Raw genomic sequence first — 15,131 nt, forward strand, 5'->3', positions numbered from 1 at the left:
GTGCTTTTCAGCAAGTTGCTATGTGACCCCTCGTGCCTCTCTTCCCTTATATGCAACGTGAAGGCTAAACAATCTCTCTTGTAATGATGTATGGGTTAAAGAAATAAAGCACAGAAGTAATTTTACACAGTGTCTGCCATATATGAAATGAATGCTCCTATGATTATGAAAGCTCTTTCACAACTAGACTTTCTACAGCTCCTTCCTCCCTTGCTTGCCTAAATCATATGCATCAAACCTCAAGCTCTCCTATTAGTCACCTGCCTCTCACTTTTCTATGTACCGCACTCACTCATTCAGACCACGAAAGCTCACTGAATACCTACCTAGTCAGGCCCGCTGGGGGAAAAACAGTGCATAAGAAAAATCTGCCCTCACAGAGCTGACATTCTTACATTTGTGGGACAGGGAGGAAGACAGACAACAGACCAACAAACCAAAAACACACGATAAACCACCAGATAAAGTGTTATAAAAGTACAATAAAGCTGGTAAGGGACAGAAAAGAATCCCTGGGCAAGGGACGGTCAGCTAGTTAGGGAAAGCCCTGTCTGAAGACTTAACATTGAATCAGAGCACCTGAATGAAGGGAGAGAACAAGGCCTGAGATCAGAGGGAAAAGTGTTTCAAACAGAGGGAACAGCAGGTGCCCTGACGCAGCAACAAGTATGGTGTCTCAGACAACTCTGGATACAGTCTGCCGCTGCCATTCCCCAACCTCCACTGCACCTCTTAGTGCTGCAGTGTAATTACTGCTTTACATGCCAATTCTGCCACTAGGCTACAAGCCCCTTGAGGGTAGGGGCTGTGTATCCCCCTTCTGCATTCACTCGGCACACAACACTCGTTGGTTGATGCATCTACATGCCCAGCATTCTCTTAAGCACCAGGTTTACAGGGAAGAACTACATCAATAACTTTGTGTGTCCAGGAGTTTACAACAAATAGCACTAGAGATACACTAAATGCTCAGAAAATATTTTGAGTTATGTTGTTCTATGCCATGCTGAGTGCAGGGCTTTCTACAGTGCGGTCCTCCCTTCCTCATTTGCCTGGAAGATCACCACCCCTCATCTTCTCCTGTTACCTGCCTCTCCCTCTCCACCAGGCTGTCTGCAATGACCCCTACAGTCTCCCGGCATTCTCTCTGTCCTCTGCCTTGCATGCAGTGCACTCCACCGGAACGCCCTCCCCGCCTCCATCTTCACCAGACTAACTCCTGATAGCATTTCCCAAAATTTCATTAAGTATATTGCTTTTACCATTTGCTCAAACATGCACCAATCTCTCAAATTGTTAAGGCAAAATGTTACCATTAAGTAACAAAAAGTGATGCATCAATGACAATTCCAGATGGAGTAGTACAGAGAGCTGAAAGACAACTGATCTGAGGTTACTTGTGTAATTCCTTTCCTTCCCCAAAATATGACACACTGCAGGTGAGTTTCTGGGCCAGGGTACAAGGGCAGCAAAGCCCTCACCACTGTGGGTCTGGCACCTCCTCACCCACCCACAAAAGGAATGTTTCATTTACAGTGAACAAAACCAATTTGGCACAAGAGCGATCACTTAGAGGTCTTCCCCACACAGAAGGTCAACAGTTTAGCATCTCAATTATTTGAGATAGATTTCCTTTTCTAACAGCAGAAATTGCAGCTGTACTTCATTTAAAAAAAAAAAGCCAGATATTTATTTCTCGAGGCAAGAAGGCAGATATAGGTTAAGTCACAACTTCCAGTGCAGCCTCCACAGCCTCATTTACCAGATAAGAACTCGCACATAACCTTTAGTCCTTCACTTCTAAAAGGCACACATCCATCTTTCTCCTCCCACTTCCGGAAAGAGCAGAAAATGAAGCTGGAGCCATCCGTTTTGAAATACACAACAGCAAGGGCGTGGGTTTAAGCAGTTTCCTTCAACAATGGACAGTTCTCTCCAAGATCCCGGACAGACGCTCTGTGCTCTGTGAAGAACCACACGATGATTCTATACTGGGGGCCTGCGAGGCAGTGTTCCCCACAGTCTCTGCTCTTACAACAGAACAGCTCTGTGAACTTCACCCAGCCAGTATGAGAGGGGAAATGTACTAAAAGGCAACGATACTGTGCGTGGAATTACCATAAAGTGTTTAATTAAACTCGGCGCCTTCAGCCCGGAGTTCCCTATGACATGACCAGTGGAATGGGTCATCTCTGCCCACCAGGCCTGTGGCTGCTATTACACTGCCATGTTCCACAGCACCCTGTGCTCCTGGCTGACTATCTGTTTATGGCAACGTGGTCTATCGGCCAGAGCCTGCATCTGTGAGAAGATGCCTAACAATGCAGATCTTTACTAGAGTGTTGAGTCACTAAACAACACTGCCCTTCCCCCCTGCCCTCCACCCCACCCCGCTGCAAGTTTCAGGAGCAGCCTAGATTTGTAGTACAGTGCACAGTGCCGTAATGAAATTCCTGCTCTTCCGAGGCCAGGATTGCGATTCAGACCCAGCTGCTGTTTACCAGCTAAATAACTTTGGGAAAGTCACTTAACCACTCTAAGCTTTTAGAAACACCTGATTAGACCCTGGAAGTCCCCACACGCTCTGGCCCCTGCTGATGTCTCAGATTATTAGAACCACCACTTCCCCTCTTTAACAGTCTGACATGCTGAGCTCAAGGGCCTTTGCACCTGCTGTCCTCTCTGCCCAATATACTCTTCCTGTTTCACCTGGCTGGCTACTTGTCATGACTCAGGTCTCAACTCAAATGTCAAAAAGTCACCACCAGACCTCATTAACATCATGTTCAGTTATGTGAGTGCAATTGTAGAATTCATTTACATAAAGCACAAAAAGGAACAAACCCAGTACGGTGGCGTAAGTCAGGGGACTGGTTACCCTTTTCAGGGTGGAGGTAGTGAAAGGAGGGAGACCAGGGGGCCCTCTGGGTTACTACTATATGATTTGGTTCTTGATCTGGATTTGGTTACCTGGGCGTGTTCAGTTTGTGAAAACATATCAAGTTGTTCACTTATAATATATACATTTATAATATGGGTGTTATATTGCAGTAAAAAAATTAACCAAACAAAAAAAACCACCTGGTCAAATTGGTTTTCCTTGATCTAATCTACGCCACTCTCTTGGCTAAGCTATTCATTCTCCATCCCAATCCTTTTATTTTCTTCATAGCATTTGTCACTAGCTGAAATCATCTTCATTATTATTTATTTTTTATTTTTATATAAATTTTATTGGGGAACAGTGTGTTTTTCCAGGACCCATTGGCTCCAAGTCAAGTAGTTGTTTAATCTAGTTGTGGAGCACGCAACTCAGTGGCCCACGTGGGGATGGAACAGCAACCTTGGTGTTATGCGCACTGCACTCTAACCACCTGAGCAAACCAGCGCCCCTCATTATTGTTTATGTATGTACAATCTAGTCCCTTCTCCACTCCCACTAAAACAAAGTATCACGTGGACAAGGATTTGCTGACCACCCCCAAATCTCAGCACCTGGAACAGTCCTGTTCTAGATACAGGCTGAATTAAAAAAAAAAAAGTATGTAAAATAAGAAGCAGCTAAAGGGGGTCCTTTAAGGATATAACAGCAATAAAAAATCAAAACAGTGAAGCCAAGATCAGAGGAAATACAAATTTCAATGACATGAAGCATTAGGAATATGTGTCAAATATAAATTCAACTATGGGGAAGGGCTAGAGTGTCATTCTATGCACACCTTTGTCAGAGTGGTTAACGTTACTTCTCAAAGCAGAAACTGGGTTTTTTATCTCTGCACATCCAACAGTTTTGCGCAAGGCCTGGTACAAAATATTGGGTTGTCGGAGAAGTCATGACATATTTTTTTCTGTTTTTCGTTGCAAAAATGTGTCATGACTTTTCTGACAACCCAACAGTTCTGAGCCAAGAGTGGCAACAGATTTCTGAGACACCTGGTGAAGATTATTACGTTTTGTGGGAAAAGTGGGTGATGTTCCATTGTAACGTCTGCCATTGGCAAGGGAGTAGGTGGGTACAACATCCAAGCCGACTTAGATGAAGTACATACTAAGAAGCATCCCAGAATGTGAAGAGTTCCTTACAAGTCACAAGCAATACTCACCTACTTTGTTATTTTTTTGCCAATTCTAAGATTTCTTTATAAAGAAAAAAATAAAATCTTGGATGTTATAGTTACTACTGGTATGCAGACTAACTTATATGCTGGCATAATGCATTTTCAGGAGCAAATCTGTACTCACAAAGCAACAGCCTGGTATAATGAAAACTTAGAAGTAAACCTTTATTCTGGAATCAACTCTGCCACAAACTCTCTGTATAACCCTGAACAAGTCATGGAACTTTAGGCCTCAATTTTTACCTGTGAAATGAGCTGGTTGGACTAGATGCTTGCTGATGCCTACTTTCCAGTTCTTGGACCCTGTGTACTACTCTTGAATTATTCTCATCTTCTAAGCCTTCTGTTTACAGGATAACAAATCATCCACAAGTAAATCAAGGTTACCAGGTGGAATGAAGTAAGAGCTCCTTTACCCAGTCTTTTTGCCAAACCAAGTATATTTATCCCCAGATTCTCTCGAGTGTTGTGTTCAGGCTCCCATTTTTTGGTTAGACAAGAAGCCCTATCATACTGCAGCTAAACACTTGGCTTTCTCTGTGCAATTACTTCCTTTGCTTGAGTTTTCACTCCCGTCGGCCCCATGTTTCTCATCAAGTCTACAGTCACAGTTAGCACAATTCCTGTTTTTTGTCACACCTAAATAATGAATAGGACTTCATCACCTGGAGGTATTCTCCTCACTCGGTTACAATAGTTATTTGTGATTTTAATTAGACAAAACCGTCATTCCTTTTGCTATCCCACTATACAGTCAAGTGCCTATTAAGGATATTACAATAATAAGTATTAGCACCTTTTAAATTTACATTAACAAAAAGGGAGAAATGAGAAATCAAGAAATGAAAGGAGAAAAAAAATAAATAAAAGCCTCACAGATGTCATAATTAACCAAAGCTTAGAGTAACTCAGAAAATCATGAGTAACTACTTTAAAATTTCCTTAAAAACTGTGCCATGCATATCCTCCTTAAAATTGCATGGGTGATTATTTGCATCTCTTCAATTAAAAATGGGAAAATGGACAATGACATTGCTCTGCTGTGCCTGAGCTCCACACTGTTCTTTCTTTTAAAGGGGAGACTACGGAGAAGAATGGTTGAGTGATTTCTCCAAGAGTCATCACCAACTCCTGACTCCCCACACGCCTTCTGACTGCTGCCACCCTTGCCATCAGCAGAAGGTAAACTCTACTGGAGGCCAAGTTCTAATAGCTGACTGATTAGCATTCAAAAAACCGCTTGAGCAAGGAGAAAGTGGACAGGGCCAATGCTCTGATGTGTTTAAGTGACAGAACTGATTTTTCATTGAAAAGAGAAGGGAGAGCGGTTGCCATTTTTCTCCTTGACCCCGCATTTCACCAACTCAGGCGCCCCCAAAGTCTACAAAAGCAGGCAGCCTGCAGAAAGTTCACTCTGGGAGGTGAGCTACTAATTAGCACCAGCGAGGTTGGGTTTCTAGGCAAGCTCGTCACGTGGCCTAACAAATGCGCTCAGGAATAGGGACGTTTGAAAAGCAGAACTAGCAAAGCAGATAATAAAACCTCAGGACTCCAAAACCCGGTTCGAGGAACTTTTCCGGAGCTTGCATGCAGAGCCTGGGACAGAGCCAGGTGCCTCCCGCGCGAGCTCGGGGAACCGACAGCTTCTGAGGTTGGGTGGTTCACATTCTGGGGCAAGCCGGGCTGTCGTGCACACCGGAGCGAGCCGAGGGCACGGGGGACCCTCCAGAGGTGCGGCGCCCGAGCGGCAGCGCACCCGGGACCAGGAAGGAGACGGGAGGAGGAGGAAGAGGAAGAAGGACAGGAGGACCCGGGCAGGCAGGAGCCCCGTCAGCGGCCTACCCGCGGCCCTGCCTCGGAGCCCGCTCACCTGAGACCTGGTCGCCAGGAGCCGGGGCCGGAGCGCCAGGTCTCGCAGAAGTTTCCGGGCCTGCGCTGCCACGGGGGACGCCATCTTAACCAGGGAAGCCTGCGCGGGGGAGCCGGCCAGCGCGTCCGCAGCGGGAAGAGAGGGAGGGGAGGAGGCGGGCCCGGCCGCCCCCGGGCCCGCCCCCTGCCCGCGCCCCGGGCCCGGTGCTCGGAGGGAGGGATGCGGCCGCACCCGTCGGGGAGCGCCTGGCCGCGGTCCCTGAGCCTGTTCCCGGCCCGCGGGTGCTACCGAAGTCGCCACGCCCGGGGTCCCCAAGTTCACTTTTAGCGTTCAGAGGCCTCTGGCCTTCTCCTTGTGCTACCCGAGGATAGTGTTGTTTTTGAACAAAAACAGATACCGAGTCCTGAGGTTATGGGGCTTAAACTGAACCGGTGGGCCAACAGACAAGCGAATATTAGTCCTTGCAGTGACTGCTCAAAAGACCGGCCCACGGGCCAGGCGCCATCTAACAGCCTCTGGTCTAGCCCTGGGGTCACAGAGGCATGCCTAGCAGAGCGATGCTTGAGCTGAGACGTGGAGGAATGAGGGGGAGGCAAGTGGGTCTGGTGAGCTTGGTGGAAGCCCTCTACATCTCAGTAAGGTGGTGGTGCTTTTTGCCCTTAACCGAGAATCAGTGCAAAGCTACTGAAGGATTTTAAGCCCAGTCATCACCATAATAAGAGCAGACATTTATTTGGAGTTTACTGACTCTTAAACGCTGTATGCGTAACACAAATGACTATAGCAAAAATGCTTAATGCATACCAAACAGTTGACAAATATGAACCAATTTAGTCTCCATAGCAACCTTTCCAGTAAGTACAAGTGTAAAATCCACGTTTTGCGGAAGAGGAAACTGAGGCACAGAGAGGTTAAGGAACTTGTTTCTGGTCACAGATTTGATAAGGAGTGGAAATGAGATTCAATCCCATGCTCTTTCTTCTCCCCACCCCATCAAGCAGTGTGTTAGATATTTTTATCTTTACTTATTCTTGAGCATGTAATCATGAGAAAAGGTATAATGTAACATAACTAGGCAACTATTGCTGCTAGCTTCCTTATCGCCCGCCTTTTTAAAAAAATTATTTTGACAAATTAAACATACAGAAAAGTTGTAAGAAAGAATATTACCTCCAAATGCCCAAATATCTTATACCCAGATTTGCCATTTATATTTTGCTCTCTTTCCGTTTCTTGATAGTTATAGATACATAGATTTATAACCCATTCCTCATCACAATTTTACCTGCTATAGATTTAGCATCTGTTGGTGATTATTGCTTGAATCCGCTATTACTATGATGGTTGCAAAATGGCGATTGTCTAATTCCATCCTCTTCTACATTTTTTAGTTTACATTCTACTCTGAGAAGAGCTTTACTTCTCCCACATTTCTTTATTTATTCTTGTATTCACTTGTATCAGTATGGACTCATGGTTTCCTTTTTATTCAGTGTCAAACCTATGCTCTTCATATTGCATACACATCCTACTGCTTCCTCTGGATATGGGTCATTTAATCCTCACAGGAACCCTTCAAGTAGGTCCTACTGTTATTCCCATTTTACCAGAGAGACAACTGGGCCACAGAGACATTATGTAACTTGCCAGGGTCACACAGCTTGGGATCAGACCCCAAAACTGTAATCTAACCACTCTTACTACACACCCTACCCTTGACATGAATATATCTGAGTTTCCATCTCCTCCATCATTACTCCCACTAGGGCTGCCATCTAGCTAAGATGGAGCACAGACTTTTATTAATGTTTGTAGACTGAATGTTTAAACTTGGTGAGAGCTTTGAGCATGCCAAAAGGAAGCAGACCACCTGTAGAATTAAGCAAAGGCTGTATGTTCAGACATTATTATGTTAAGAGAGATAGCTACTATCACTTTCCTTCCAGCAGAGACTAGAAGGAGTTTGGAAAAAGAGTGCATTTTATTAAGAGAAAGGAGAGACTTTAAAGACAGTCTTTGTTTGGGTGTTCTATTAGGATGAGATTTTTTTCTATTAGGGCATGATTTTTAGAAGTGGAGAGGCTTTCTTATTGCCATTCGAGTACATTTGGTTGTCTTTAATTGGTTCACAGTCTACTAGTACATAACTGGGGACTTTCCAGGCTGGGTAGCATCGTGGGAGTTTTCCTGTTTCAATTGGAAGACTGCCTGTTCCTCAGCTTTGGGGCCCAAGCCTTGTATCACCAAATCCTTAATGTCTTCACCCACATTCTGTCATTCTGCTTTCTCTGCAGACAAGGGGTTGGGGGAGATGGAGCAGAGAACATCCATATGCTGTCTCCAGTGTCTAGCACAGGGCCAGGACTAAAGGAAGTGCACAGTAAAAGGACTAGAGGAAGTACGCAATAAACACATGTAAGATAAGTCCTACTTACTGAATTCCTCCTAAAACTCCTCACTATTTTCTTTTTTTCCAAATAGGAAGCTCTTCGAGGTCAGGGATTCCACCAGAGTTTTTCACTGTGCTTTATACTGAGACAGTCATTGGGTTTTCAGTCAAACTGGATTGGAATCAAAAGCTACTTCTACTCCCTACAAAATTGTGGCCTAGAGAAGTACCTCTTTGTACCGTGGTAGTAAGTATTCGATGAGATGTTGTGTATAAAGACCTTGTGCCTAGTAGGGGCTTAATAAATGTTATTTTTCTTCATCTAATGGATTCCTAATAAATATTTTATTGTTATCTAATGTGAAACACTAGAGTCAATCAGAGATATGGGTTGGAAGCCCCAGGCACTTGGGAACTTATATCAATAGCATTGGAGAACTATGGAGATGAGTAAATGCCAGATGAAAGTATTAAAAGTGTCTAAAGTCATTTCCTCCAGGAAAAGGGTAGAGGGTAGTGGTCATGGAACCATTATATTTTTATTCATTTTTAAAATTATTTTATTGAAGTATAATTGGCATACATTAATAATTTCATGTGTACAGCATAGTGATTCAACATTTGTGTGCATTGTGAAATGATCTCCACAATAAATCTAGTTGCCATCTATCTCTATACAAAGTTAGTACAATATTTTTTTACTGTATTTCCATGCTGTGCATTACATCCTCATGACTTATTTATTTTATAAGTGGAAGTATGTACTTCTTGATCCCTTTATCCATTTCACCACCCACCATCACTCCTCCCTTCTAGTAACCACCCATCTGTTCTCTATGAGTTTTCTTTCTTAGATATAAGTGAGATCATATTACATTTGTCTTTCTCCATCTGATTTGTTTCACTTAGCATAGTACCCTCTAGGTCCATCCATGTTGTCACAAATAACAAGGTTTCATTCTTTTTTATGGCTGAGTAGTATTCCATTATCACATTTTCTTTATTCACCAACGATGTATACTTAGGTTGTTTCCATATCTTGGCTATTGGAAATAATGCTGAAATGAACATAAGAGTGCATATATCTTTTCAAATTAGTGTTTTAGTTTTCTTCAAATAGGTACCCAGAAGTGGAATTGCTGGATCATATGGCAACTCTAGTTTTAATTTTTGGAGGAACCTCTATACTGTTTTCCATAGAGGTTACACCAATTTACAGTCCCACCAACAGTGCATAAGGGTTCTCTTTTCTCCACACCTGCACCAACACTTTTTTTTTGTTATTACTTGTCTTATTGATAATAGCCATTCCAACTTGTGTGAGGCGGTGTCTCATTGTGGTTTTGATTAGGATTTCCCTTATAGCTATTGAAGTTGAGCATCTTTTCATGTATCTGTTGGCCATCTGTATGACTTCTTGGGAAAAGTGTCTGTTCAGGTCCTCTGTCCATTTTTTAATTGGATCGTATGTTATTTTGTTATTGAGTTGTACGTGTTCTTTATATATTTTGGATAGTAATCCTTCACTGGATAAATGATTTGCTAGTATCTTCTTTCATTTGGTAGGCTGTCTTTTTGTTTTGTTGATGTTTTTCTTTGTTATGCAGAGCTTTTTAGTTTGACATAATCCTATTTGTTAACTTTTACTTTTGTTGACTTTGTCCTTGGAATCACATTCAAAAAAAAAATCACTAAGACTGATGTCTAGGAACTTACTGCCTATATTCTAGGAGTTTTATGATTTCAGGCCTTACATTCAAATTTTCAATCCATTTTGAGTTTATTCTTGTATTGGTATAAGGTAGTAGTCCAGTTTTATTCTTTTGCATGTGACCGTCCAGTTTTCCCAACACCATTTATTGAAGAGATTGTCCTTTCCTCACTGTATATTTTTGCCTCCTTTATCATAAATTAGTTGACCATATGTGTGCGGGTTTATTTCTTGGTTCTGTATTCTGTCCCATTGATCCATGTGTCTGTTTTTATGCCAGTACCATACTTCTTTGATAGCTATTGACTTGTACTGTAGTTTGAAATCAGGGAATGTGATACATCAGCTTTATTTTTCTTTCTCAAGACTGCTTTGACCCATTATATTTTTAGAACTTCAACAATGCAAATTCCTAGACTCCATTGTAGACCTATTGAATCAGGATCACTTATGATGGGATCTAGGATCTACATTTAAATAATCTTCTCTAATAGTTCTTTAGTTTGAGAACTAAAAATGCAAGCAAACTAAACTATAAAGTCAAACTCTCAAGAAGTTTCTTGGCAAATCAAGAGACAAGTTACTCTGCTTTCCTCGACTGGGTTCCTAAATGTAAAAAGGACAAGTTCATAAATTGTAGATGCAGGTGATGACTAAATACTACTTCGAGAGAACCCTGACACGTAGTACAAAACTCATTTTCTACCAGCAGTCTAGGTCAGCTGGGACATGTGGAAGCATTGGCTAAAGGTGACTACATAGCTATTCCATGCTTTTTCTTTGTCACAGTTGTAGTTGTGGACTGCTTGACCAGTGACTGGGGCCATAGGTGGCAGCACTGTCAGAAGCACTGTACTGTCTGAATGAACCCCAGAAGGAGACATCAGACAAATCGAGTTGAAGTCTTGACTCTGTGATTTAAAATATCCATGATCTGGGGTAAGTTACTTCACAGCCTCAATTCTTTTATCTGTGAAAGGGGGATTATGATAGTACCTAGTATTTTTACCAATAAGCTACATTGTCAAGTGCTTGGGATCCCAGTGGCTGTTATCTGCAATGCCTTCTTTACTAAAGAAATCCTTTTTAATGTTTTGTTTTGTTTTTTGTATCTCATCTGTGATCCTCAGTTTCCCCATTAGTAAAATGAATGCCAGGTATGACAGCATCTTATTTGAACTGGGAGTTAATAATATAGCACTTCTCACAAACTTTAAATGCACTGGAGGTATTAATTTCTAAAACTCCATTGATCAAATTTTGGATTTAGAACGCCTTACCTATACTGCTTCTTATTCAGCTAATCATCCCAGGAAGGAAAATAAAAACATCAGTAGAGCCACACACCTTCTCCTTCATCTTAACCATGCATGTTAACAGTGAAATAACGTGCTACTTTTCATATACACATTGATTTCTCCAGGGCCCTGATTTGCCAGAGAGGCATGTCATGAAACTGAGAGCTGGAAGAGTGTGTCTAGCAGTTCCAGTGGTTGTTTATCATTAACTTTTCATTTAAGCATAAAAACCATTTTGCCAAATACAAACTCATTATAACTCACAGAGCTGAGTAGAATTTTTAAAGAAAAAACACCCCCTAATTTTCATGAATAACATATTTGAGTTCATGCTGCTGCGTGTCAGAAATGAAAATCACTATTACAATGATGACATAAAGAGCATTTGTGGATTTTGTTTGGTTGCCTTTTCTAATAAATAACAGGTTTCTTGAATTTACAGGCAAAGAAACTTTGGCCTTTCATTATGTACGTAGGTAATATCTCTGTTGCTGTTAGTGACAGCCATTTTAACCAGTGCTTCAATTGTATTATTTGCCAATGACACAGAAAGAACTTCCATTATGCTAAAGTTATTTTTTCCCTCTTCAATATGCAATAAAATGATTAATTTTAATGGCATCTGTCAGCTTATTTAAATTGTAAGGTGCCCAGAAGAAAAGGGATCTAAAACTACACGTGTCTGCAGCAGGCTCAAGAGAAATTCTCACTAAATCCTGGAGAGAATTCAAGGGAGACAAGTTTAGAGTACTGGTAACCAGTCTAAGCCAAGATGAAAAGGAATGAACAATAAGGAACATCATAAACCCATACACGGAGCTGTCAGGAACAAAGTAGCAGAGAAGATTAAGTGGAGAACAAGACATAATGATATAAACAAGGGTGATAGCATTCTATTGGCAGGGAGTATGGAGTGGATGAAGAATGGTGAAAGCAAAGAGGAAGAACACTTACTCAAAGGACAGTGGAGGGACATTGACTGAGAGAGAAAAATGGCGCCTGACTGTGAGACAGAAACAAAACCTACATTCCCATTGCAATTGGAAGCCACAGATTTAGCATTTTCACTATTATTGACAGACTTATTTTAAATACTTAAATAAAAATTAAAGGAACATTCCATTTCAACTGTCCTGCTTCATTAGGAAGTAAGCAGTCTCAACAGAATCAATCCCTTGAGGAGGCTTTTTAAAAATGTCTTCAGGGCCATAGTCTCCAGAGGTTCTGATTCAGTAGGTAGGTTTTGGGGTCCAGGGGGTCTGCATTTTTATAAGTAAGTTTCCCACTCCACCATCTTTATTATAGGTGGTCCATGGTTCAAGTTTGGAGAAGCAATGACCCAAAAGGTGGGACTTTGAGAAGCCTAGAGGGGAAGGACAGTGGTCATCACATTCCCCTCTTTCTCTCTCCTTTTCTTTTCAATTTCTTACCCCGTTTTTACCATCTTCCTTAAACTCTCTTCCAAAATCTAAAATCTAACTAACTCTGTGAGTTCAGAGTATGGAATGAGGCTCCCAAAGGAGCCTCCATGCTGTTCCCTCTGCCGGAAACACCCTGCTCTGTGGTTTACCAGCCTCATGCTCTCTCATCCCTCAAGGTCCAGTCACCCCCTTCAGGAAGACTCCTAAGTTCAGGGCTGGGGAGCATCTCACTGGTTATCACAGGGCAACTGCTACATTGTCTTCTTCTCTGTCTTCCTTTACGACTGCAATGACAGTCACCATTGTCTTCTCCAATGTTATTATCCTGCACATAGTACAGTGCCTAAAACTGAAAGGTTAAATAAATTAAGATGAAGCTGATGCAATAATCACCCTAATAGGAAAATGCGAAGACTGATCAATGTCTAGAAATCTATCAGTACCCTCAGCAAGAAAGGATGTTATGACCCATGGTGAGAAATAACCTGCCCACTGTCACACACTACACTAGTGGTTTTTATACACTGTTTCTCAGGGTTCTTAGATGCCTTAGAGCTCTACCTCTCCTCTCTCTCTCGCTCTCCCTCTCCCTTTCCCTCGCCCCCCTCCCCCTTACATTTATTGAACACTTACTTTTTATATTTATTTTTCAATTATAGTTGATTAGTTAAAGGGGTACAATATAATGATTACACATTTATAGACCTCACCAAGTGAGTGATTACCCTGATAAGTCTAATGATCTCACACTATGCAAAGTTATTACAATATTATTGACTATATTCCCTATGCTGCAGTTTATATCTCTACAACTATTCTTATAACGCAATTTGTACTTAATCCCTTTCACCTTTTTCATCAATTCCCCAAAAGCCCCATCCCATCTGGCAACCATCAATTTGTTTTCTATACCTCTGAGTTTGTATCTGTTTTGTGTGTTCATTTATTTTGTTTTTTAGATCCACATATAAGTGAAATTACATGGTATTTGTCTTTGACTTATTTCACTTAGATTAATACCCTCTAGGTCCATCCATGCTGTCACCAATGGTAAGATTTCATTATTTATTATGGCGGATAAATATTCCGTTGTATATATGTACCACCTCTTCTTTACTCATCCATCTATTGGTGGGCACTTAGGTTGCTTCCACATCTTGGCTATTGTAAATAATGCTGCAAGGAACATAGAGGTGCATATAGCTCTTTGTATTAGTATTTTGGATTTTTTCAGATAAATACCCAAAAGTGGAATTGCTGGTCACATGGTAGTTCTATTTTTAATTTTTTAAGGAAACTCCATACCGTTTTTTAGAGTGGCTGCACCAATTTACATTCTCACGAACAGTGCATGAGGCTTCCCTTTCATCCATATCGTCGTAAACACTTGTTTGTTGAGGCGATGATATCTCATTGTGGTCTTAATTTGCATTTCTGTGATGATTAGTGACATTGAGCATCTTTTTATAGTTCTACTGGCCATTTGTATGACCTCTTTGGAAAAATGACTATTCAGTTCCTCTGCCAATTGTTGAATCGGATTGTTTGTTTTTTTGGTCTTAAGTTGTATTTTTTTGTTCGTTTCCCTTCCCCAGGGAGATATAATCCAAAAAAAAAAAATTGCTGAGTGTAATGTCAAAGAGTTAGCTGCCTATATTTTCTTCTAGGAGTTTTATATTTTCAGGTCTTATATTTAACTCTAATTTGATGAATATGTCTGTATTTCCCAAATAGATCATGTATTTCTTCAGTTCTGATTTTGTAGGGCAAACTTCTTATAAGCAAAAATCTTATTTACTTCGGGTAGAAGTTGAATGTTTGCCCTTTTGGCTGCTTGCATCGCCATCTCGGCAGGCTGATGAGGTCACCGCACCAAAGACTTGAATTCCTCCACACTCCCCTGGAGCTCGCTCAGTTCGCGAACAACATGACAACAGATGCAAGACATCAACATCCACGCTCCACCAGGAGCTGTTAATGAAGCCCTTTAATTGGAGCTATATTGCAAGCCAAACTTAGCCACAGCTTATGTCAGGTTTAAGTCCATCTGATAGGAGTTATAATGCAAGTTGAGACTGGTCACTACTTGTGCTGGGCTTGGATCCACTTGGCAGGAGCTACAATGCATGCTGAGCCTGAGTGCAGCTTGTATGTATTTGAGACCTACGAGAAAGTCTGCAGTGCAAGCCTAGGGCAGCCACCACTCTTGTGAGTTTGCAGTCCTTTGAGTGAGTCCACAACATGAGCCAAAGCAGGCTGGTCCTGTTGAGGAGCCACTGGAAAAGACTCCAGTCAGGAAAGTGAGTTGGGTGAGGTGGGGTCTC

At 41.7% G+C, this 15,131-nt stretch overlaps 1 protein-coding gene across 1 annotated transcript in view; it reads right to left on the reverse strand.

Moving 5' to 3' along the window:
* SUCLG2 (succinate-CoA ligase GDP-forming subunit beta) overlaps window positions 1–6,137 on the reverse strand; it is a 311,276-nt gene extending 305,139 nt beyond the window's left edge. The window contains exon 1 of the mRNA XM_019652060.1: window positions 5,989–6,137. Coding sequence (XP_019507605.1) covers window positions 5,989–6,072 — 84 coding nt within the window. The 5' untranslated portion in view covers window positions 6,073–6,137. The remainder of the gene's footprint in view (window positions 1–5,988) is intronic.
* Between the last annotated feature and the right edge of the window lie 8,994 nt (window positions 6,138–15,131).

This window comes from Hipposideros armiger, unplaced genomic scaffold, assembly GCF_001890085.2.
Source record: "Hipposideros armiger isolate ML-2016 unplaced genomic scaffold, ASM189008v1 scaffold_172, whole genome shotgun sequence".
NCBI classification, from domain to species: domain Eukaryota; kingdom Metazoa; phylum Chordata; class Mammalia; order Chiroptera; family Hipposideridae; genus Hipposideros; species Hipposideros armiger.